At 41.8% G+C, this 23,379-nt stretch overlaps 1 protein-coding gene across 2 annotated transcripts in view; it reads left to right on the top strand.

Annotated features, from left to right (window-relative positions):
• The first annotated feature begins 323 nt into the window (after window positions 1–323).
• The window catches only part of zswim5 (zinc finger, SWIM-type containing 5), a 66,150-nt gene continuing 43,094 nt past the window's right edge, over window positions 324–23,379 (top strand). For both annotated transcript variants that reach the window (XM_032565719.1, XM_032565718.1), the window contains exon 1: window positions 324–968. In XM_032565719.1, coding sequence (XP_032421610.1) covers window positions 440–968 — 529 coding nt within the window. In that variant the 5' untranslated portion in view covers window positions 324–439. The remainder of the gene's footprint in view (window positions 969–23,379) is intronic.

The raw sequence follows: 23,379 nt of genomic DNA, 5'->3' as shown, positions 1-23,379 counted from the left end.
GACAGTGACCCTAAATAAACTAACCTAAATGAGTTCCCTAATCTCTCCGATCTCTCTGACAGAACAATGGCCTACTTTGAATGGTGCACAATGCGTCTAAATCTGCAAAACTTCTCAAACAATTTATTTATTTACAACTTATGTTACTTTGTCTTTGCCAATCACATAAAATCTCATTGAAATAAAATTTTAAGTTTTTGGTTGTTTACGTGACAAAACGTAAAAAGGAAATACTAAAAGATGCACTTTTTTTCTAGATGGAAACAGAATATTTGTTTTATTTTGAAGGTTGCGAACGGAAGTCCCTCTGAAAACCCTGCTTGGTCGTACAGTGAAACGCTCAGTGTGTGTGTGTGTGTGTGTCGTTAGACAGCGTGTGTTTCGGCTTCCTGCGCGGTGTCCGCACACCGTCCGTCTCGTCAGTGTAGATCGGCTCACCATGGCGGAAGGACGCAGAGAACAGCCGCCTCATCCTCCTCTCTCCTTACCACCAGCAAGCAAGCGACCCTGCCTCCGCCCCGCACCCAGAGGTCCCGGGCCGGGGCCGGGGCACGGCAGCGGCTCGCCCGGCTCCCGGTATCGCTCCCCGGAGTCTCTCCTGGACTGCGCCGCTAAAGCGGTAGCGGAAAAGTGGGCCTTTGAGAGAGTGGAGGAGCGCTTCGAGCGGATTCCGGAGCCCGTCCAGCGCCGTATCGTCTACTGGTCTTTCCCACGCAACGAAAAGGAGATATGCATGTACTCTTCGTTTCAGTGCAGGGTGGCCGGCGAGGAGGGTCCGTTGGCGGCCGCCGCTGGAACTGGGGGGACGGGGTCCGGAGCTTCAAACGCCGGTGGCGGCGCAGGATCTACCGCTGGTGCAGCGGCTGCCGTGGGGGCAGCCGGAGTAGTGGGCACGGGAGACGGACTCCCTTTCCGACGGGGAATTAGGCTGCTGGAAAACGGCTGTGTGGAAAATGTTTTGCAAGTCGGTAAGTGGAGTATAAAGTATTTAACAAAAAAAAAAAAAAAAAATTTGTTGGCACACAAACCGAGGAGTGTTTCCGAGTTCCTGCCGCTGCTGCTGGATGATTGATGGAAGTTTTTCCGCTATCGCAGAAAGTACGCAAAGCGTCAACTTTGGACGCATTTCGGACCGCACATGCTTCGTGTTTTGGTTCTCGCTTAGCAGACATAAAACGAGACAACTACGGTCGAAGTTTGAGCTAACACTAGCCAAGAGTGGGGAAATGAAACGAAGATACAGCTGCTGCTGCTCGCTAGCTTAGCCGACCAGCTGCTGTTTAAAAATTAAAGGGGCTTCATACTGTAGGCAACCTTTATATCCTGTACGCTCACTTTGGTGTTTTTGGTCCACTTTTGCTGTTTTGTTTTTGTTTTTTGGGGCTTGCTTTTCCAGCAGCGGAAGGTGTTCTTTCTTCGCCTCTCTTCCTCCTTGGGTGTCCTCGACCGGAGCTGTCCGGAGCCGCAACCCCGGCGATGAGGAGGGGGGAGGCGGCGGCGGAGGAGAGCTGACAGACGCGGATACAGAAGCAACCGACGTAAGAGCGTCGGGGCTTTACTATTTTTTATTTTTGTAGTTTCGCAAATTACTTTTTCTCTTCGGTTGAGAGTGGCTTAGGAGGGAAACAAAGGCGGTTATCGGGTCCCCCTTATTATGATTAATCCAGGGTTAATCCGAGAAAAAAAAAAAAAAAAAAACAAATCCCCCCCCCCCCCAGATTTTTTTTTTCTTCCGGTTTTTGCTTATCTGCTGGATGGACAAAGAGCGCTTCGTCGCCTGCATGTAACAAAAACAAACAAAAACAAAAAAACCCACCACCTTCATTGGAAGTTATTGTGATGGCATAATTAAAGTTAACCCAGTTGTTGCGGTGTTACATCTATATTTTCCTAATCGGTGCGCTCGCCCGCAGCGCTCCGAGCCGCGCGCAGCACAAAGGCTTTCCAGTTGAAATGATCGATAAGCGTCTCGCATTTCCAGCGCTGCAGAGAGAGAGAGAGAGAGAGAGGCTGCTTTCAAACAAAGGGCCATTCCGCAAAGCTTCAGCTCCTTCCTCTCCCCCCTCCACCTCCACCTCCTCTTCATGCTCAGCAACAAACAATCTGAAACCCCAGACATCAGGGAAATTGGTGGCATGAAACCGACGGATAGTCAGAAACAGTCTTTATATGGTTACCAGGAGGATTTTCTTTTAGCTCCCCCTTCTTCTTCTTCTTCTTCTTCTGCTGCTGCTGCTGCTCTGGCCATATGGTGAGAGAGCCGCTGGAGCTTTTCTGGGGGTTTCATGTTTCTCTGAGGTATCAGGAGGGAAGGTGGGGGGGGGGGAAGCAAAGCTTTAAACTGTACCCGCTGCCTTCTCTCCACAAATGCTGGATCTAATTGCATCTTATAGATGCTCATTGATTTCAACCCCATAGGGGGGGAATAGGGGAATACGAAACAGCGACTTAAGAATATTAACTTGAGGTTTGTTTTGGAATGCGGTCTGGCTTGATCTCGTTAGTTATTGCAAGTTTGATCCTTTCCAGTGTTGTGCAAGAGTTTGGAGTGGAGCACAGCTAAGGTTGCCCGTAGTTAATTGCTTACATAACCACTTCCTGTGCCTGAAGCAGGTGAGGCAGCGTGGACGAATCTACATCAAAAAGCTCTACATCAAAATGATATCTGCTCCTCTGATGATTTTGGATACTTTTAATTGTTTCTGTCAGCAAATAACTAGTGACATGTTAAGGTTTTTTTCACTTATTTAAAATGTTGCCATTTCCCAAACCACAAAAAAAACTTAGGTTATGTAACGGATAACCTAGAGATTTCCTTTCCAGTGACACAGAAGGGAAATTTAGGTGTAGTAGCAGCAGCAAGTTCAGTATGTGCGGAGGTACTTGCAGCTTAGCGTCAGTAAAGTGTTAGCATTATGGAGCAATGCAGAGTTTCCCCTCTGCTAGCTGTTGCTACACTCGTCTGTCAGCTGGCTGAAACAAGGCTCACTCAGAGAGCAACGTTTTCACTCGTTTTTAGCCTTTTTTTTTGTTGCTTGTTACAATTACAGACAGTAACAGTGTTTGTACTTGAAAAAACCCATAGCTCGCTCTTTTTTTTTTTTTAAACTAGAGCTGGTTAGCTACAAGAAACATCTGTTTAGAAGAGGACTGCAGGGTTGCTACCTGAAAAGCTAGCTTGTTGTTGTGTCACTCCACAGGCAGCATACTGGAAAAAAGTGAGTAGATTTTGCAAAATAAGCAGTTAAATTTAATACTAACAACTTTATTTAAAATTTTTCTTGTTTCTGCTTAAGATGAAAATAGGTGATATGTAATTGTTGCTGTAATAGCTTTGTTTAGCTGCGGTAGGAGTAATTGTTGCTTCTTTTTTTTTTTAAAGAAAAGGATAAAACATGTTATCCAAATTAGTTTAGATGTAGAACTGTGAGAATGAGAAGCTTAGATCATCTCATTCCCAGACCACAACTAAAAGTTTGTTCTTTTCAGTGTAGGTTTTACAGTCTGCCTGTATGTGACAACAAGGTGGGAAGTGCTGGTGGTTAGCGTATTGCACAATGTTTGTTTTGGTTTATTTTGGTCTGACTAAGCAGGCTGCACACTCCACCAATTAACTATGTTTTCATGGCTTTAAATCAAGGGCACGTCAGCCGAGAAAGCATGAGGTTCCATCTCAACAGAGGCAAATCTTGTTTTCAGAACAATACAGGCATCAAATCAGTTGGCGGTCATTTGGATCGCTTGGCGTTTTGGTCATTGAAAAGAAATGGTGTGCCAGAGGATAGTTGACATCCAACATAAAGATGTTTTGTACTCGCTTTGACTGACGATTAATGTCATTTGCCGTACTCTACCCGAAGTTTACTTGTGGAAAATATTCTGACCAATAAGTGACATGTACATGTTGGAGGAACGTCAGTTTGGTTTCTTTGGAGGTTTATTTGGAAGATTTCACACGTCAGCTGGTCAAAACAAAGACCAAAATGAATGGAAATATAGTACATATAGTAAATAAATTAGAAATGTGAAGATTCTCATAAAGGTTTTTCTCAATTGGCGATCAAGTTACCTACCTGCCCACTATATCTGATGTTAATTCAAGTGCATTCATGTAAGAATAGTTTGTTTACAGGTACAAATTGAAGCGATAAGGTTGTAACAAGTGGATACAACATTTTTATTAATTGTTAGGCTTTGTATAGCTTTTAGGGTGCTTGGGAAATATTCTTTGCTGTGAAAGTGGCTGGATGATGACATACGAGAAAGGAAATACTCTGAAGAAGACGGATATTCATCCGTTAAAGCTAATGGTTTGCTTCTTTATTGACGTAGACATGGCTCCATTTAAAACTAGACGTCCAATATGTTTACGGAAGATTTTGACTCGTCTTGATTTCCCTCTCAGGAGCCCACAGGGTTGTCTATCATGGATTCACTTAGTTATTTTTTCGTTGCTCCTCACAGCTATCGCAAGCAAAGCAGGAGCTCCAGTGCCCTGCAAACCCATGCTCATCTTTTGACTAGCCTTTTGCTCCGGTTTCTCAGAACTGCGGAGCCTCCAGCCAGATTCTACAGTCTGTTTAGATTTTTTATTATTATTATATTTTTTTTTAGCAGGTTTCACAAACAAAAAACAGATGTAGCTTAAAACAAACTCTGGGGATGGCGGTTAGCCGCTCGGTTGTCTCCAGCAGCTCGACTCTGTTGGCTTTTAAAGTCGGCACCTTAGCCCAGATGAGTAATAATGAAATCAAAACGAGTCACATAAGCGCGTCTTTATCATCAAAGGCGTCTTTGTAGGCGTCTTTGTATGCGTCAGCCGCACAGAAATGATTTGGCTGAGCATGTTTCTTATTGCTGTCCTCCGCCCTCGCTCGCATTCCGGGCAAAGGTCTCCATACGTCGGCCTCTTTCAACCGCGATAGAGACGGATCGGAGGAACATAAGCCCATCAGCGACTCGTTGGCCCATGTGTTCTTAATAATCCACTCCTACCCCCAAGTCATAATTAGAATAATCAAAGCAAAGCGTGATTGTTTTTGTCACACACACACACATATCCACTGTCCCCCCGCCGTCTCCTCCCCTTTACCAGAGCTCTTATAAAATCCTCAGAGAGCAGGAGGAAGGGATATAACTGGCGTGAGGGTGGGGCTGGAGGGGTTCCTCAGCTTTGAGTCAAGCGTTAGGATTATTGGGTCATGCTTTGTTACCCAGCTGTAGAAAAACCCCTTGTTCACAGACAGATAGGGTAGTAGGGGGGGGAGCGCGTCGGGGGTCATCGGGTGTATGCGCTTGTCGCCGTCTCAGACGTTAATGCTGTTCCGGGTGTCTACTGACGCTTTCTGAAACCTCGGCGACTCCGATGTAGTGAGGCGTAATGCCTAAATGCCGAAGTTGCAAAGTGCAAAAAGACGCTCACAAAACTGTCTCCAAACCTTAAAAGGTCGAGGTTATTGTTCACTGTTAAACCCTCGTTTTTTTTTCTTTTTTTAGTTTGATGAAGCGTTTGGAGAGCCGACCTGTCTTGCCAGCATTTGCCGGGATGTAATAATATCCTGGCAGGATGGCCGCGGGGTTCCTCGTTTGCAGAAAGTCTTCCAAACCTCTGGTGTTCGTTTGCCCTTTGGTTTTTCTTTTTTTCCTTTTTAAGAGCATCTTGTGATTAGACCCAGACCGAAGGCAGAGAGCTCATCCTCGGTTGCCTCATCTCCCATCGTTCCTCCTCTCTGGAGTCTCCACTCCTGAATAACACTGTTTACTTTTCATCTCAGCTTTGCAAACTTTGTCTCCTCTTACAAAATTTGTGTCTCTGTATTTATTTATTTTTTGTATCTGTTCGTCTCTTGGATGTTTGCTTCTCCTACTCGGCATCACTAACCGCTCAGACTAAGATCTGATTGCGTCCTTGAGCATTTTTTGCTGTAAAGGCTTGTTAGTTTGTTTGAATGGCGCCTTTTTAAGAGGTTTACTCCGTGTTTCTGCCTTCTGGTTCAGTTCGTCATAGTGGGGTTTTTTAACAGGAGGAAGCTGGGAATAATCAGTCATGACTCTGAGGTCAAGCGGTTGCTGGCTGCAACTCGGCAGTGTTTCCACACTGTCGGGATGTTGGCTCATGCGCTTCTGGGTAACGGTGAGTAACTTCAGTTTAAAGTTGACAAAGAGTCGCCTGGAGGATTCAGAACGTTTTGATTTTCCATCCGCCGAACCTCGGCTTCGGTCGTCTTCATGTTCATGCATTATTTTTAATAATTTAAGCCAAAAATAGATTTTTTTTCTTAATTTTTTTTATAGAGTTACTTATACTGCAATAAAATCACGTGAAATCTCCAATCTCTAATAATGTACCACAAGTGTCTACAGCCAAGAGAAGTTTCTAATTTCTGAATACCTTCAAGCATTTGAGCTTTTGATCCACAGCTGAGCTCTCAGCCTCAACGTCATTTCCTCACCAAATCATAGATTTACCCAACTGGACATAAGTATACAGCAATTTAGATTTGTACCAGCACGACATGACATATTTTGTTCTTGCGGTCTTTGACTGGGACCTCTTGTTCTTGACACGTATTCTGGGATGAACCTTGTGTCTGAGAAATATGAAGTTGCAATAATATTGGACCTATGAAGCAAGTGAAAACTTATTTCTCCACAAAAAAAAGACAAATAAAAATGCATGATGCTGATAAATTTACAGTGTCTGACGTAATTTGATAAAGGTCCAGCCAACTGGTGCTTGTAGTCTCACACTTAGTGAAATGGAGATCAGCTGAGTGCAGAGTGTGTCTCGTGATTGGAGTGTAAAGACGCCTGTGTGTGTAAGGTTCATTCACTGGTTAATCAGTGTTTCTGGCTCCTATTAAAGCGTAAAAGACAAAGGAACACTCTGAGCAAACCAGAGAGAATGTTATTGAAAAGCATAAGTCAGGAGATGGATACAAAAAAAATCTCAGGTACTGAACATCCCCTGGAGTTGACTTAAATCCATCATCTGGAAATGGAAAGAATATAATCAGGCCGTCCTTACTAACCCAGTGACTGCGCAAGAAGACCAGGTCACCATGACTACGATGAAGGAGTTACATGCTTCAGTAACTGAGATGAGTTTACCAAAAGGCATGTGGGAGACTCCTTGGTCTCCCAAGAAAGTTTTTTTTTTTTTTTTTTTTTTGATGAGACACAAATTGAGCATTTTGGACATCAGACAAGACAAGACGCTATGTTTAGCGGACACCAAACACACCGTCCCCCACTGTGAAGCACGGTGGTGGTGGTATCATGGTGCGTGGATGCTTCTCGTCAGCAGGCCCCGGAAGGCTTGTAAAGGTAGAAGGTAAAACGAATGCAGCAAAATATAGGAAAATCCTCCATCTGCTAGTCAAAGCCCAGACTTCAGTCTGATAGAGAACTTGTGGCAGGACTCAAACCTGACAGACCTGGTCATGCAAACATTTATTTTTATGGAAAATATTTTCATTTGTCAGAAATCAGTTTTCACTTTACAGTTTTTTTTTTTTTGTATGAATCCACATTTTGTTGAACTTGATTCATTTGTAAAAGCAAGAAAAAAGGGCTGAGCGTTTTTTTAAGGGCAGTCTTTGAACCGACGAGACCTTTACGTGTCACACTTGTAACTGTAACTCGGTACCAAACGGTGAAGTTCTCCTGAAGAGTCTGTTTGTTCACCAACATGTCAGTGTCTGCGTTTTGCCCACTTAGCTCTCAGCCACACTCTACCGGTCAGCTGCTCTCCAACTCACAGAACTGGGGGTGGGGAGGTGTGGGTACAGATATTTAATCAGCATAATTAATTCCACGCCGGCCGAGCTCAAAAAGAGGCAATCGCTGAAACAAATCATCCCTGCATTCTTGCTAGCTCTCAGAGGCCTGTGAGAGATGAGGCCATTAGGAAGAAGCGCTGATTGTTTTTTTTTTTTAATTATTTTTTATGTTTTTTAAGCTCTTCAACGGCGGCCGCACCTGCACTCACACAAACGCGGGACTGCACAATTTCCTTATTATGTAAAATCATTAATCCAACATTTTTGCTTATCGTTCGCTCGCGCAAAACACACAAAGCATAAAGGCAGTCCTTTCATTCTCATTGTTGCTGCCGCTTGATTTTTACTGACGGTTAAACGGTGAAATTCCCAAGATGTGAAACTGCAGTTTTGACATAACCTTGATTTATCAGAGCAAGAATTTGAATATTTTTGTGCTGGTGTGGAAGAAAAAAGCTCAACAGGTTCTCCTTTTGTTTTGTGTATATTTTGCTTTTGTAATTCACTCCTCTTTCTTTTCTCTTTTTTTTTTAAATTTTTACATCGACATTTCACCCTTCCCTCTCGCATCACATTTAATTAAAGCGATGCATATTTGTTTTTTAGATTCTATCGTTGTGGGTTTAGGAATTGTTGAGAATGTCTTCCAGTAACATAATTGCCCAGCAATATTTTACATTTCCTGTCAACTTAGCAAGTTTTCTGGAGGAAACCCAGTATATTGTTGTATTTCTCTTGTTAAATATTTTTGATTGTTTACAGTTATGAGTGGTCAAAAAGGTCCAAATAATTTTATCTTTAAATTATGCCTTAATTTCATTTAAGCTGCTTTTATTCACATTTATCTGACCACTGATTAAACAAAAATAAAATTGGAGAACGTTCAATTGAAAGGTAATTATTGGAGTCCTGTCACCAAACTTTCTTGAACGGAATATGTTAAAGACCTTAAATCATTACTTGTCAAAATGTTCCTTGCTAAATGATAAAACAATTGTCCTGCATGAGTAGGCATCAAACAGTTAGCCAAGAAAATGTGGAACTGTGTTGTTCCTTTAACAACTAGTACTTAAAACTACATTGTTGGCTTTTTCTTTTAAAATGTGGTTGTTAATTTATTTCTGGGCAAGTAAAAATAAAACGCGCACGTTTTTCCACTTCCATGTTTTCCGGCTTCTGGTTATCCTTCTGGCCACGCATGGCAAAAAAGTTTGGACGCCGTTGCTTTAGCGCAGCAAAGAAAACAGAAGTAATCCGTCGTAGTTTTGTCTTCTCTTGGATCTGGTTTTAACTTTGCTCGTCCTGCTTTTACTCGCTTCCGTTTTCTGCTCGGTACGGTGCGCGCGCTCACTTCCCACTGCCGTCACTGCAGAGAAGTCAATATAATTACGCTTTTTGACTCTTAAGAGCTTTATGCCTTAATACACCGTGACTCGATCCGTCCTCTTCCACACACAGGCTTCCCTCTGCTGTTTGTGCTCTTTGTTTTAGACCTGACCTCAGGTGTTTCAGCCACAGTTGCCGTCTCAGCCTTGTTTGCTGCAGCAAGAAAAAAGTGCCGTTTCCCCTCCTGCCGCTGGTACAGTTTGCTCAGCTCTCTACAGCTCAGCATCTTTTCACCCCCAAAGTGTGTATGAAAGACAAACCCAGAGCAAACAAATACAGTTTTACACCACCTTTCATGTTTCTTTGGCCTACCTATCTCCTGTGTTTGTGCAGTAATCAGCAGAGATCAATGGCATCCTTGTTCTTTTAGGTCTTGAAGCCGACAGCCTCCCTTGTTTGGTTATTGCGCTGCTCCACACCTGTCTTTTATTAGCTTTTTGAGTGTGTGAGTGTGTGTTTACCGTGTTTGTTGCACGCCTTCAGTTCACGTCTTTGAGAGAGGCCGGATTGGAAAGGGGACAGGCTTTCAGACCGGCTTATTATGCTCCGATTTGGTTATGATTGCCTAACAAATGTTGGGAGAAAGAAGAAAAATTAGCAAACATGCAGGAGAAGAGGGCGCCATTTGAAATGCAAAACCCAACTAAAGCAGAGGCCGACACATGATATGGTTAGAAAGAAAAAAATGTGAACGAGAAATGCAAACTTTAAAATGCCAGATTTCATTATGCACAGTTTAAAATATGAAAGCACGCCCAGGTCCGCACTAGGGGAGCCTTAAGACGGTCTAAGAGTTGGGAATTAAATACTTAAAAAGAAGAGAAAATAGTTGTTTTATTAATGTTTACCTGTCTGAGCTGTGGTTTTAGTTTCTTGATAAAATATTATAGTTGATGAGCTGAATTTCCCAAGAATTTAACTTTTTTTTTTTTAAATATACAAAAAACTTCCCTTGATATTTCTATGAATTAACTGCAAATGTAGAGTAACTTGTACAAACTGAATCACATCCATCCAAACACTTTACAAAATGCTATTTTTGTATATTGTAAGCCTTTGATATGGGCAACTTAAAGAGTAATACCATAATACAAGTATTGTATTAAGCTTCACTGTGCATAGTCCTTGGGCTCTAATGTGTGGTATCAGTAGTCCAGGGTCCCAGAAAACTTATGTGCATGTAACATAAGTTTCCTTAAATTCCATAGAAACTTTCCAAATTTGCATACTCCCTAAATAAACCCACCCATTCAGTCAGCTGTTACCTTTAGAAACTAGGGATGCACAATATTATCGGCATGGTATCGGTATCAGCCTTTATTAGCTGTAAAATTTAATATTGGACATCGACCATTCCCGCGACGACCTAATCTGAGAGCTGGACCAAGTGAAAATGTCAGCGGTGTGGAAGTTTTTTTGTTTCTCCCCCCAGGGGTCTTTTGTGGGCTCTAGTGTCCCTTATATGAAAGCAGGCTGACAGGAAAGGGGGAAAGACATGCGGCAAATGTCGCCGGGTCCGGGAATCGAACCCGTGACGGCCACGTCGAGGACTCAAGGCCTCCAAACGTGGGTCGCTCTATTCCCTACGCCACCACAGCACGCCCGGTGTGTGGAAGTTTTTTAACGTGTCAGAAACTGATTGCATAACTGCTATTTGCAATGACTGCTCAGCATCAACGATGCAAGGAGGAGCGACAACGAAGTCCTACAACACTTTGAACCTAACTAACCATCTCAAGAACCTCCATTACGATCAGTTCATGGTGGCCAATAGGGAAAGCGAGAGAGCGGATAGCCGTGGAAAAAAAAAATTCACCTGCAGTCCATTCTACAAGCTTTGAATAAATATCGGTGTTGGAATTGGTTGTAGGCCAAATGAGTTTTAGCATATCGACATGTCGGCTATCGACCAAAAATCCAATATCCTGCATCCTCATTAGAAATCATAGATAAGTTTGGCGTTTTCATGTGTGGTCAGAACATGTCGGTAGCTCTGGTAACCCCATGCTGAAGGCGCTTATTGATGCTGTTCTACAGAAACTCTGACCCGATATCAAGAAAAGTATGGAGGGCGGAGTTAGATTATCACTTTGTATCAGTAAATGCCCATTCTTTAAAAAATACAGTTAAAATATAATCCTTATCTCTAGTGCGACACGAAAATCAATAGTCAGTATGGCTTTTTTCCATGAAACATTGAGAAGAAATTGTTAAAATAATGCCATTTATACATTTTCAAGTCTTTCTTCCTTTATCTTGGATGTCATTATGAAAACCCGCCGCCATTGTAATGTGATAATATGGTCCAATTAGCAGTAGCACTGTAGCAACAACTTTGCTTTAAAACCTGAACGTTCCTTATGTCCTCACTGAGCAAGCTGCACTTTGTGTCGGCCCATCCGGGTTGGATGTTGGTCCATATGCTAATATGCTTTCCGTCTTTCCTCCGACCGGCGCAAATTTGGTGCTTTAATGTGTTGCCTATCTTGCATTCGAATGGGCCGTCACAGATCATAGATTTCAGGCACAGATAGTCTTTTTGTTCCCCGTCTGTACGAATAGAATAGAATAGAATAGAATAGAAGTACTTTATTCATCCCAGCAGGGAAATTACTTCGCAGTTACAGCATAGAGACAAGACACAATAACAACTACCACTGAGTAGTAGTTGTAGATAAAATAAAATAAAAAATAAAATATAAAATGCTATAAATTGTAGAATATAAAATGCTGTTGATATAAAAAGCAACTTAAGAGCAGTCCTTGCAAGATTAAAAAAAATGCAGATATGTATATGTAAATATATGTACAGCAAGTGTGCCACAGTGCAGTTGGGTACGTACAGGGGTTGTGTGTTGCAGCGAGTGTGTGCAACACATTGTAGTCTTTTTCTAAATCTGAGCAGCACGGAGAGAGGCCTTCACGACAGATCCAAACTGATGAGGAGTGAAATGTGGATTATATCTGGATTAGAAACCATTTCCATACCTTTTACTCAAGTTTGATCTCAGGAAATGCATAAAAAGATTAATATTTTTCTCTCTCTACAGAATAATAATCTGTCATTATGTAGATAGTTTTTTTTTATTGTGCTGACATTTAATGTTGTATTCAAGTGTAAAAAAAAACAAACGTGAGATTCCCCAATGGGGACCTCTCAAAGTGAAGTGAATTTCCAGGTGGCGGAGGTTCTTCTCTTTCTGGCGCTGGTTGCCTCTCTTCATCTCTGCCATCCTCTCTCCCCAAATGTGTGAATAAAGGTTTAAAAGGAAGCACTTAGTGCTAAAAGTATGAATAATCATATCAATTGGAGTCCAAGTTGCCTATTATAGTGATTCAGACTGTCAATGTGCATTAGCAAATGGTCCTGGTGGTTCTGTGTGGCTGAATAATTCAAAGTCCTCCTTTGTGTGAGACTGAAACGTGACCAGAGCACATTTTTTAATTCTCCCCCACCCCCCATCGTCAAATGTCCTTAAACGTCTAAGCCATTCCCATTTTTCTTTACGGAAGTGGTCATTACGACTTGGTCAATTGCTATAGGCACACATTGAATAGCCGCTAATGTTCTATTGTGCCCTGAAGTATTGCTGTTCTTTCTGTTACAGGTGCAGAGTTGCTCATATTTCTCGAGCGTTTTTGGACAGTCATGTTGACGGGGGAAGGGAAACTTGAGTTGGATTTTGAAATTTATTTATCCACCGCGCAGTCGAGCATTTTTGATGCATCTACAGTAGCAAGTAGTAGAAACACCGAAGTCAGAGAGCGTAGCGTAGATCTCATGCCCTCCTCAAAAGCGAGGTCTGGCTTGTGAAGTGCTACGTCATTGTTTCATCTGGTAATGTAAGCCTCAGCTAATATTATGGGCTGGGAACGTAAAGGTGTGTGCTTTTAGCTGAACCCTCTGCGTTTTTGTTTGAGATCCTTATTTTGAAGTCCAAAAGGAAGTTGTTCTTGAGTTGCTATTTCATGTTGAGAGAATTGGCTAATTCAGACTTCTGTAAGATTTTAGGTAATTGGTAACAAAATCACAAAAAAAGTGGCGTAAACACTGAGAATATCAGAGCTGGCCAACATTTAGCTGCTAGCAGGGCTAAGAGTTAGCATCTGTTTCATAGCTTAGTTTCATTAGAGGGCTAACATACAAACTTTGAGTTTGAACTTGTGTTGATCAAACTTGAAATGGGTGATTCCACACTGCTGTATTTCTATGTTGTAAAAACAAAAAAGAAAAATACACGTAAGCTAAACATTTTAATCTCTTTTCTATCACCTGGCCCACCTTTGAGTATGAGAAGTGTCAGAATGGCGCTGTATTGCCTGGTTAAACCTGAGCAGGAGCATTTTCCACCCTGTTGTAATTTGTGAGGCTTGTTCTCTCTTATGTAAAACCAAATGAAACGACTGTGAATCCTTTTTACCTTTCCCAAAAACATTGTAGTTCTACTTGTTGCATAACATCATGTGTTGTCTTGTCCTGTCTCCTGAGCTGGGCATATTGCTACAAATATCCGTCAAAGATTTTTTTTTTCTCTTTCTTTTGTTTACCTTTGGCATTTTTAACAAAGAAAATTCTTCTTTTCCCCTTGTCTTCAATTCTGATTTATTATTAGACCAAGGTGAATATTTATTGCTGTAGCTATAGATTGGAGCTCTTAACAGCTTGTTCAAACTATGATTGAGATTTTTATTTTTCTCAGTGCCGTTTAGTCATATCAAATGTTTGATTGTGCCTCCTTAAATCAGTCACAGCGCAACAATTTATTTTTCTTGCATTTCATGCGATGCGTAGGCTTTCCACTTATTCTGACTCACCCATCTATCCTAAGAGGGCCTGCTGGGTCACGCTGCTCTATTGACGGCCTCTTCTTCCCGAAGCCATCAAGGCTGCAATTGGTACAGTAGAGATATAGCTAATCTCATTGGATTGGATCTTGAACCTTGAAACAAATATCTCCAGTTTCTCATTTCAGGGCACAGTATTGTGCTGCGTTTTCCACGATTCGCGTCCCTTTTTCCCTTTGCTCGTCCTCCCTGCCTCTCCCTCGCTGCTAATAACAGCACTCTGTGTGGTTTCTCTGGTGGAGAACGCCTGCTATGGCCCATTAGGCTGGCGTCTCACCGCCAAATGAATGGTAAGATGACTGCGGAGGGAAGAGGGATAGGAGAACAGGAGGCGAGGATGAGAATAAAGAGGACAGGGCAGAGATGGGATGGGATGGGTGAGAAGAGGAAGCAAAAGGAGACGGAGGGGAGGATGTGAGGGACTGGAGGGAGAGGGTGGGGCGAGAGGATGTGTGAAGTAAGGAAGACGTGACAGGAGGCAGGAAAGAGGATAGCTGAGAGGCAAAATGTAAGAAGTACATAACCAACCTGTCACCTCTGGCTCTCCCTTCCCCCTACGTACACCCACCCACACACACACACACACACACACACACACACACACACCCACACACACACACTTCACAGTCACCAAAAGCCAAAGGGGTGGGAGGGACCTCATTAGGCTCTCAGCAGTCCATCACACACACAGGGAAGAGAGCCTACGGAGCTCTGTGGTAGGGGGATGGGGGATGCCTGCAGAAAAGAGGGGAGTTGAGGGAGAAATGAAATTGAATTGATAGGAGCAGTCAAGTGCAGCAACACACACACACGCACACACACATGCTCTCAGAGGGACATAAGGGACCAGCTCCCACCACACACACTCAGCCTCTCTCTCACAGCAACATGATTAATGTGGTCAACAGCCGTGAGGATCAGGCTGGCTGAGACCTCTCACCCTCTTGCGTGCTCGCACACACACACGCACGCACCCCCCCCACACACACACACACTCTCTTCTGGCTTCCCCACTCACCCCGTCAGCCATCTTTAGTCTGCTCGCACCCAAACAAAGATGGCGGAGGCAGGTCTGCCACACGGGAGAGGTTATGTGGGTTCAGTAGTTAGTAGAAACAGAACGAACATGTGAAATGTGCTGTTTTACACGCTGTTGACCTTTGACCTCATTTGAAGCTTACAGACTTTGACAATGGCTAAAGAAGTGTTCTTACATCAGTAGCAACTTCTGGACTAAAGAGTGTTGTTGTCAGTGTGACGCCTTGTGTGGTGCATTCACTGATTGGAAAGAGGATTGGATGCTTGGTTTCCCACCGACCAATCAGCCATTGGGGCCTGATTGGCATAAAACTGAGCAATGTCTTCATTAATCTATACCTAGCATTAGCCTGGTAAAAAACCAGCTCCTTGTTCTACGCTTTGCTTTGTGCAGAGTCTGGGCGCTCAGCTATTGAGAAAAAATTGCGTACTGTTGGAAGTTTTTAATTTTCACCCAGTCTCTAACATTTGTTGGTGATGTAAGAGTTCTTGCGTTATGAAGCTTACCGGAAATTGCCTCCAGTGTGAACCACGCTCCACTGTGAAGAGAGAAGTGCAGAGCCAAATGAGATGGATGTTAGTTTTAAATCAATATTTGGAAGAGTGGCCAACATGGACCGCTGCCATTGCAGACTACAATTTTAAAACGCAGCAGAAAATGAACATCATCGTCACACCTCCTGTTCGCTGATTGGTCCGGAGGAAATTCTAACTGAGCAATCCAACACAGTGGGAGAAAGCCCAAACGAAGGGAAATTAGAAACGAGCGTAATGGCGAAGGAAGGCGATGGCCAGGCTAACCCGGCACAGAAAGGGAAATAAAAACTGGGAGTAATTTTATTTGTTAGGAAAGATACCTGCACTGTAACGTAAAGTTTTGAGCTGTTTGAAGTTGCTTCCATTCACAGAAAATAGGAAGGATGCAGGAGTTACTACTCCTAAGATGCTTCCTCTGTTGCATGCTTCAGAGTGTGTGTATGTGCGCTGTTGGTCAAATGTGCGATTTGCCAGTGGATGTAGTTTTTTCTGGTAGTTGTCATGGTGTAAAAGGATTAGGGGCCTTCACTACTGCCTTACACAACATTCCTATTGTGTTGGTGTGTGCAGGGGCCCATCGGTGGAGGTTTCTCTTGAGGCCCTCCTGTTTTTCCTAAGGAGGAGCAAAGGCCACATTCATCATGTGTGTCCCTATGTGCCCACCAACTCTGAACGCTTCTGTGGCTACAATTTTCTTGCAGGAACGAATTTCAGTTTTCACTTTGCGTCTTCTTCTGTTGGGAAAATACCAGCCAAGGTCCAAAAGTCTTCACCAAGTTGCCTGATTAGATTTAGTCTTGTTTTGATTTTGAAAACGACTTTTCACATAGTTAAATATCGCCTCACAAAAAAAAAAGAAAAAAAGAAAGCACAAGGCGTGCTAAGCACTTTTTCTGCCACAGCAGCAGAAACCCAGCCTTTCTTTGTGTAAGTACTGAGGACTATATACTGTGTTTGCATAAATCAATGTTCAAAGTATTGTCTTATCAGTAGGATGAAACACCACCACTGTAACAATAGGATTAAAGCTGCACTTATGAAAGAAGCAATTAAATGCTATCTTATCTCATCTGCTTTTAACGGCAAAAAGCACTTTCATAATTTTTAAGTTTAGTCCTATACGTCGTCGTCTTCCTTTTTTTTTGAGTCATCTGGAAGTTCCTGCAGACGAATTTGTGGATGCCAAAAAACCACCGCTGTATCTCTGTGGTTTTGTTATCTGTACACGTTGGCTGCTAACGTGAGATTCTCCTGTTATAATAACCTTGAGTAGAAATAAACAAAAAAAAATTAGTAACACAAAAAAAAGCAAAAATTAAATTCCTATTTCTACTAAACCAATATATATTTTGTTTTAATACAGGGCTTTAATAGACATGTGACTTGTGTCCTTACCAACTGTGATCTTATGATCGCAATGGCTGGCGCTTCCTTTAATTTTTAACTTTTAAATTTATGTTTTCAGCAACCAGCAATTTCTTGTGCGATTTTTGTTGTACAAAGACATAAAGATGTTGGAGTCTGCTTTTAGCTAACTGACTAGTAGTGTGCAGCAACATGTGTGGAGGACGTCTGAGAAAACTCTGGTCACCCTGCCAATCTCTCCAATTCTTAATTAAAAAGTGCTGAAAGTGTTGGAACGATATGATAGAAACTTTTAGTGGTTTTGAAACTGTGACTCTATAAATTCTTGGCATACTTTCATATTGGTAAGCAGCCCCTGCTGTGCTGTCTGGTTTTGTTTTAGTCGTTTTTAACCCCTGTCCTTTTTGCGGTTGTTTAGGGCAGTTCATTCACTGCACAGACTTTACTTAAACAGAGCTTCGGTAAACCCAATTATATTCCGTTTGCACTTTCTCTGACATTTATAAACAAAACCTACAGGACCTTTTTTTTCTGGAACCGTTTCCCAGGGCGAATCCAGATGTTGGGCAAAAAGGTACAAGTGGCAGATCAATGCAACCGCCCCATACCAATCGCTTGTACAAATGAGTCTGCTTGCAACCAGGAAGACTACACAAGTTCTTTTTTTAATCTAAAATTCAATGATGCAAGTCCAAACAAGTACCAATGCTTCTAAGTATTTGCTGTGGACTTTTCCCTATTGAAGTACTAAAATGTACATTAAGTATACAAAAATCTGATTTCTGGTTAAATGTTTTAGTTTGTATGTCCTTTCATAGATCCTGAGGATCTCTGTCGAGACCAACAAACTTTTTTTCTATTCTTGGTGAAATTTTGTTCTTTATACTGTGGCTTTGAGTAACTAACAGTGGAGGCCACGTTGAACGCTCGTAACTGAGCAGATCCACTAGACAGATAGTTTTGCAACTGCTTGACCTTTTAAGTATATTGAATAAATTAGTAGTAGAAGAAAGAGATGAATGAGAGGACTGCTTTGGGATTAACCACCATTTTTTGTGATTACTCTTTGATTTGGTGTCCAACCTCTCTAGCGGTTTTTACCATCAGAGCTGCTGTTTAGCCTTAATTGACCGCTTTGTGATGTGTCCCTCCCTTGTTCATTTCTTTGTCTTCCTCTGTCCACCGAGGCCCAACATTAAAGAAATTAAAGGGTTTTCACTTTCCTACGATTTCAAAGCCTGTCTGTATTTGACCACAGCAGCGGTCTCTGATAGATGGCTGATATGAAGTATGAGTTTTATTTGAACTATTTTCTACTATATTGTGAAGTATTTTTAATCTATTGAATTGCTATGGAGAGAAAAGTTTTCCGTCAAAATGATCGTGTAGCGCTCACTGCCAAACATGTCTGTACTGTTAGCATTGCTCAAAGCCGTGTAAAGTGCTTTTAAATGAGCTGCCCTGTCTGCTGATTGACCAATTGAACTGTTCCGTTGTCTTTGTCCTTGTTTTTTAAAAATTCCTTGGGTTTACAAGTCAGCGGATTAGAAGCGTAAGAAGTAAAAACTAGAAGGTTCTCAATGGTCCCTTTGTTTTTCTATTGCTTTTTATCTATGAATACTTTGCTGCACTGTTGCCACTGAAATGGACAGGACATGGAGACATTTGTCTACGTTCATGACTACCTGTACGTACCACAATGTTCACACATCAGTTCAAATACATCTTACCTCCCAAACCCGCACACAAACCGACCGCACAATCACAACTATACGACACCAAGTGACAGGGTATCACCTGCCCCCAGGTGATACCCTGAAGGTTGGCACACCTTAGTATGTACAAAAACTGTTTCATCCCATTAACCTGAGGAAAACCAACTGTTCACATCTTACTCTTTCAATTCCCGTCTTTTCACTTTCAGCTAAAAACAAACTCGCATTACAATGTCCTTCAGTTTTACTGGCTGGACTGTCAAAAACGATTCTCCTCGAGAGCCAGTGTTTCACTTATGCCGAATCATTTTGCTTAAGGCAACACATAAAAATAAAAGCAACCCGCTCTGCCCGTTTTCAATAGAGTTTGCTATTCCTGCTTTTTAGGGAGGTCCGCATCCTCGTATTGAATCGCAGAGGTGAAACCAGGCACTTTTTTTTTTTACTGTGTTGCCAGGTGACTCAGCTGGCTCAATAGACGGCAAGGCAATAGCGAGCTGAAGGGTGAATAATGCCTTTGACATCAAAAACCCATGAAGCCAGGCTGGAGTCGTTTTCCAAAAAGCCAAGAAAGGCCACAGAAGGGGTGGTAGGAGCGGCTTTAATGCTGCTGACACTTGGTGAAAAGCTGCTGCTTTATCATTAAGGGGAGCCACATTTCCCATGGCAACAAGATACAGAAATGAATCTCTCAAATGAGCGATGCTCTTTTGAAATCCTGAGGTGCGACCCTTCCAGCAATCCAGACAGAGGAACAAAGGGGTTGATATCCTCTTGTGGAAGAAACCAGAGCTGCGAGGCTCTTAACTTTAAAAGACCTATGGTCGCAGTAAATGTTGAGGCTACAATTAACATTGATAATCTTGACTATTCCTTTTGTAAAGAAAACAAAAGTGCCACAGAGACTAAAGCAGAATTTCAAGCACTGATTAGTAGTAAATGTATATGTTTCAACTAAAGCTAATAAAAACACCCCAAGTGACTCCCTAATTAAAAAGCTGTTCTTTTTGTTTTCTTAAAGTGAAATTAGTCAGTTAGGTATTAAATTGGGGCCTGATGCTACTTGGTTTGCCACGTTGTTCATTGTGTGTTATACATTTCACACACCATCAGAAGCAATGAGTGATTAGAGATGGTTGAGGAACAAAAGGCTAACAGAATCCAGAGTTTTAATCACCTAGTGATCCGGTGGAGCACTGAAAATCTTTTGCCTTTTCTTTTGTTGTTGAATTGCTTTAAGTTCTGATTTTGTGTAATCGTTTACGCCGACGACTCAACCCTAAACTCCAGCTGATGTAATGGCACATTTAGCCGCCGTTGCACTTTGGTCTGATGTAGACCAAAGTACATTTACAAGAAGAGCTTGTACTTTTATAAAGATTATCCTTGGAAGCTCAGAATTGTATCACTATTAAAGATTATCCAATTCATTTTAAGTTGATACACACACAAAAATTGAATGCCTAAGGAGTGTGTGTATATGTCAGCTTCATCCAGAGTAGCATCTAAGTATTCCATACTATACACAGGTATATTCTTACCTCCTTTTGGCCCCTTTCCGTCTTTGTAGTCAGATCTGTTTCTGTTCCCCAGTGCATTGTGTCAAGGTTGTCTGCTAACTAAAGGGGAAGTTCCCTTGTTCATCTGAGTCTTCTCCCTTAGGTCCTATATTTAAAATGACCTCTTCTTATGTCAAACTGTGAATGTGAGTGAACGTCCGTGGATAAACTGCTATAACTCATCTTTCTGTTTAGTTTGAAGCATAAATAGGTAGTGCTTATGCCTACGCATAAATACATACGGACCTGGTGTACTCCTCGCCCTGAAGCTCGAAAACGCAGAACTTGTTTTGTGTTTTATGTTATTCCAGCATGGACTTATAAATCACTCCAAGTTCCAGTTCTACATTATTTTTTCCTTTTGAGTTGCAAAGTCCTATTACATTGAAATCCCACCATCTCAACATACAGTTGAAACCAGATATTTACATACAGTGTACAAAGGGACACATTTTTTTCATAGTTTGAAATCAAACTAAACTTTAGTTATGAAAAAATACTTCTATTTTCTAAATGTTACAATAAATATATGTTTTTCGACTTAGTTTCTTCCTATATGTTGAAAATATTTTCAAACAGTATAACTTGAGTTACTGTAATTTCCGGACTATTGAACGCACCTGAACGAAAGCCGCACCCACTGACTTTGAAAAGGAAACGGTAAACTGCACAGGCTGCACATGTCTAGAAGTCACAGCTGTCCACATTCTAACATGAGATAATTACAAAGATTGTAAAACTTTAATGAAAGATGTATCGTTTGCTTTTTCAGAACAGGGCAGCATTGGTAAACTGTCTTCACCTTTCTGTACATTAAAACCACCACAGTCGTCGTGTTCGTCAGTGTCGAACTTGAACTGTCTCAAGCACACCTCCTCAGTCTGTCTTTCGTTGTCGTTCTCAATGTCACTTTTGTCTCGAGGCAAAATTCGCCCTTGAGCTTGTGCTGTCCTCCTCATCACGCAGCTGTTCGGCCTTTCGAAACCTTTCGGTAAAAAGCCACATCACCGTGTTCAAAAGCGTGCGAAGAAAAGTAGCCACTTATAGTCTGCAAAATTCTGGTAGTTTTGGGTGTTCTTACATTTGCCTGAATGTTGGCCCATTCTTCCTGAGAAAACTGGTACGACAGAGTCGGGTTTGAATGCTGCCTTGTTGCTACGCACCTTTGTCATAACCACCTCAAAACATTGACTTTCTTATCATTAAGCCACTTTGTGACTAAATTGTTAATATATTTAGGGTATTTATCCATTTGGAAGACCCAAGCTTGAACTGCCCATTTTACATTTCTGAATGTTTCTTCTATGTTTCCATATATTGTTCTTTCTTCATGATGAAAAACACCAAGACCTAATAATGCTGCTAACCCCATACATCATAGTAGGAGGGACCCCCAAATGTTAGAAGATTCAACTTTTGCTGTTTCAGACCACAGATTGTGTCTCCAAAAGTGGATGGCTTTGTCTCTTGCTGCATTTACAAACAATATTTTTTAATTCGTTTTGTAGAGTATATAGTTCATGAATCTTTTTTTTCCCTCAAAGTTTTCTGGAAACGATGGCTGCCCTCCGTTTTCAGTAGAGGATGTTTTTGCTCTTTAAAAGTTTCTTTACTTTTAACACAGCTCTTGTTGGTCATAATAAAAAGAAAAAGCTAAACCTGTCTCTGTGATCTTAGAAAACTCTTGAGAATGGCTCAAAGCAGACCTGTTCCCTAGACGAAAACATAGAAAAGTGCTGAACACCAAAGGAGAAATAGTCGTCTCTGTCCTTTTACTGTCTGAAAGCTTCCTGTATTATCCGTTAAGAGACTGATTAGATCAAACCTAAGTGCCCTGGGCAAGAAAATTGGCTCTTATCAAACTTACCCTCGATCTTGAGCTACTTTTCAATTGGCAATTTGTAGATTTTAATGTTGGGAGTTTCTGTTTTTTTTTTTTTTTTAAACAGCCTCATTTTTTTCTCCCTTATTCCAGAAGTGTGTTTAACATTGTGTCATTTTTTAAAATCAGATCAAAACTACATGTGAGTTTTCCACTAATTGAAGCAGAGCAGGCAGGAACATAAGAGCTCACAGGCCCACATGCAGTGCTGTCGCCGAGGATTCTGCTCCGTCTCTCCGAGCTCTATTCATTAATTCATTTCTTATTGGGACAGAGATAACAGGATTAGTCCTCCAACCATCCAGGAGTCAGCAGGGAGGACGGGGGACCCTTTAACCCCCTTCCCTCCCGCAGACAATGACTCTGTGTGTGCACGTGATTGTGTTTGATTGTGACTTTGTGATTGTGTGTGTTTGTGTCCTTGCCAGATGGGGCCAGTGCCTCTTCAAACTCTCAAGCTCTCATCTTTCTTCTTTTTGGTTGGTGGCCAATCATGTAGTCTCTCTTTTTTTTTTTTCGTCTTCTAGTGTGTTGGTTTCCGACGGCGCTGTTGGCAAAACCGAGCACAGCAGCGATTTTTAACCAAACATGTCTTTTATGTCTTGTTTTTGGGTAAACTTTTCAGATCCCGCCACAGAAACATGTTGCTGTAGTATACTTTTTTTATGGAGATGCATCAACCAAGACACTAATTTCTGTTTATTTATAGAGCTGCCAATACCAGTTGTAGCTTATTTGATTTCTTTTCACGCTTTCTCTGGTAATTCATAAATGGGCAAAGAAAAGGTGTAACGTTTTACTTAACGACAATATTTACTTAAACTACTATCCTATAATTAAGTAAGGATTTTTTTACATTTTTTATTCACGTAAACAAGTCTTAGTTTGTCAATTTCTAATATGCTTTCTGGATTACATACCGACCAATGCTTACGGTCTTAAACCAGTCAGAAGCTGTCATTGGCACTTTAAGTACCTTACCATTTCCTGGTTAGGCAGGAAATGGTAAATAAGACAACATCAGAATAACTATTGTATGTTCTAGAAATGTTCCATCTTCTGGTTTGCTCTTGGATTTCTTCCGTCTTGCTGCAGGACTCTCCCCCTTCCACCTAACCCCACACCGCTCCCCCAGCCCTTCCCTGTCTCAGTTGAGACGGACTCAATTGCCTCTTCTCCCTGTCACTGTAGAGAAACTGGAAGCACGCATCCCAGGAATGCAAGCACACATCGCATTCTTACGCACACATATACACACATTCTCACAACCA

The sequence above is a fragment of the Xiphophorus hellerii genome, chromosome 6, assembly GCF_003331165.1.
Source record: "Xiphophorus hellerii strain 12219 chromosome 6, Xiphophorus_hellerii-4.1, whole genome shotgun sequence".
Lineage (NCBI taxonomy): Eukaryota > Metazoa > Chordata > Actinopteri > Cyprinodontiformes > Poeciliidae > Xiphophorus > Xiphophorus hellerii.
The sequence above is the reverse complement of the archived record's forward strand: the minus strand, read 5'-3'. Positions and strand labels throughout refer to the sequence as shown.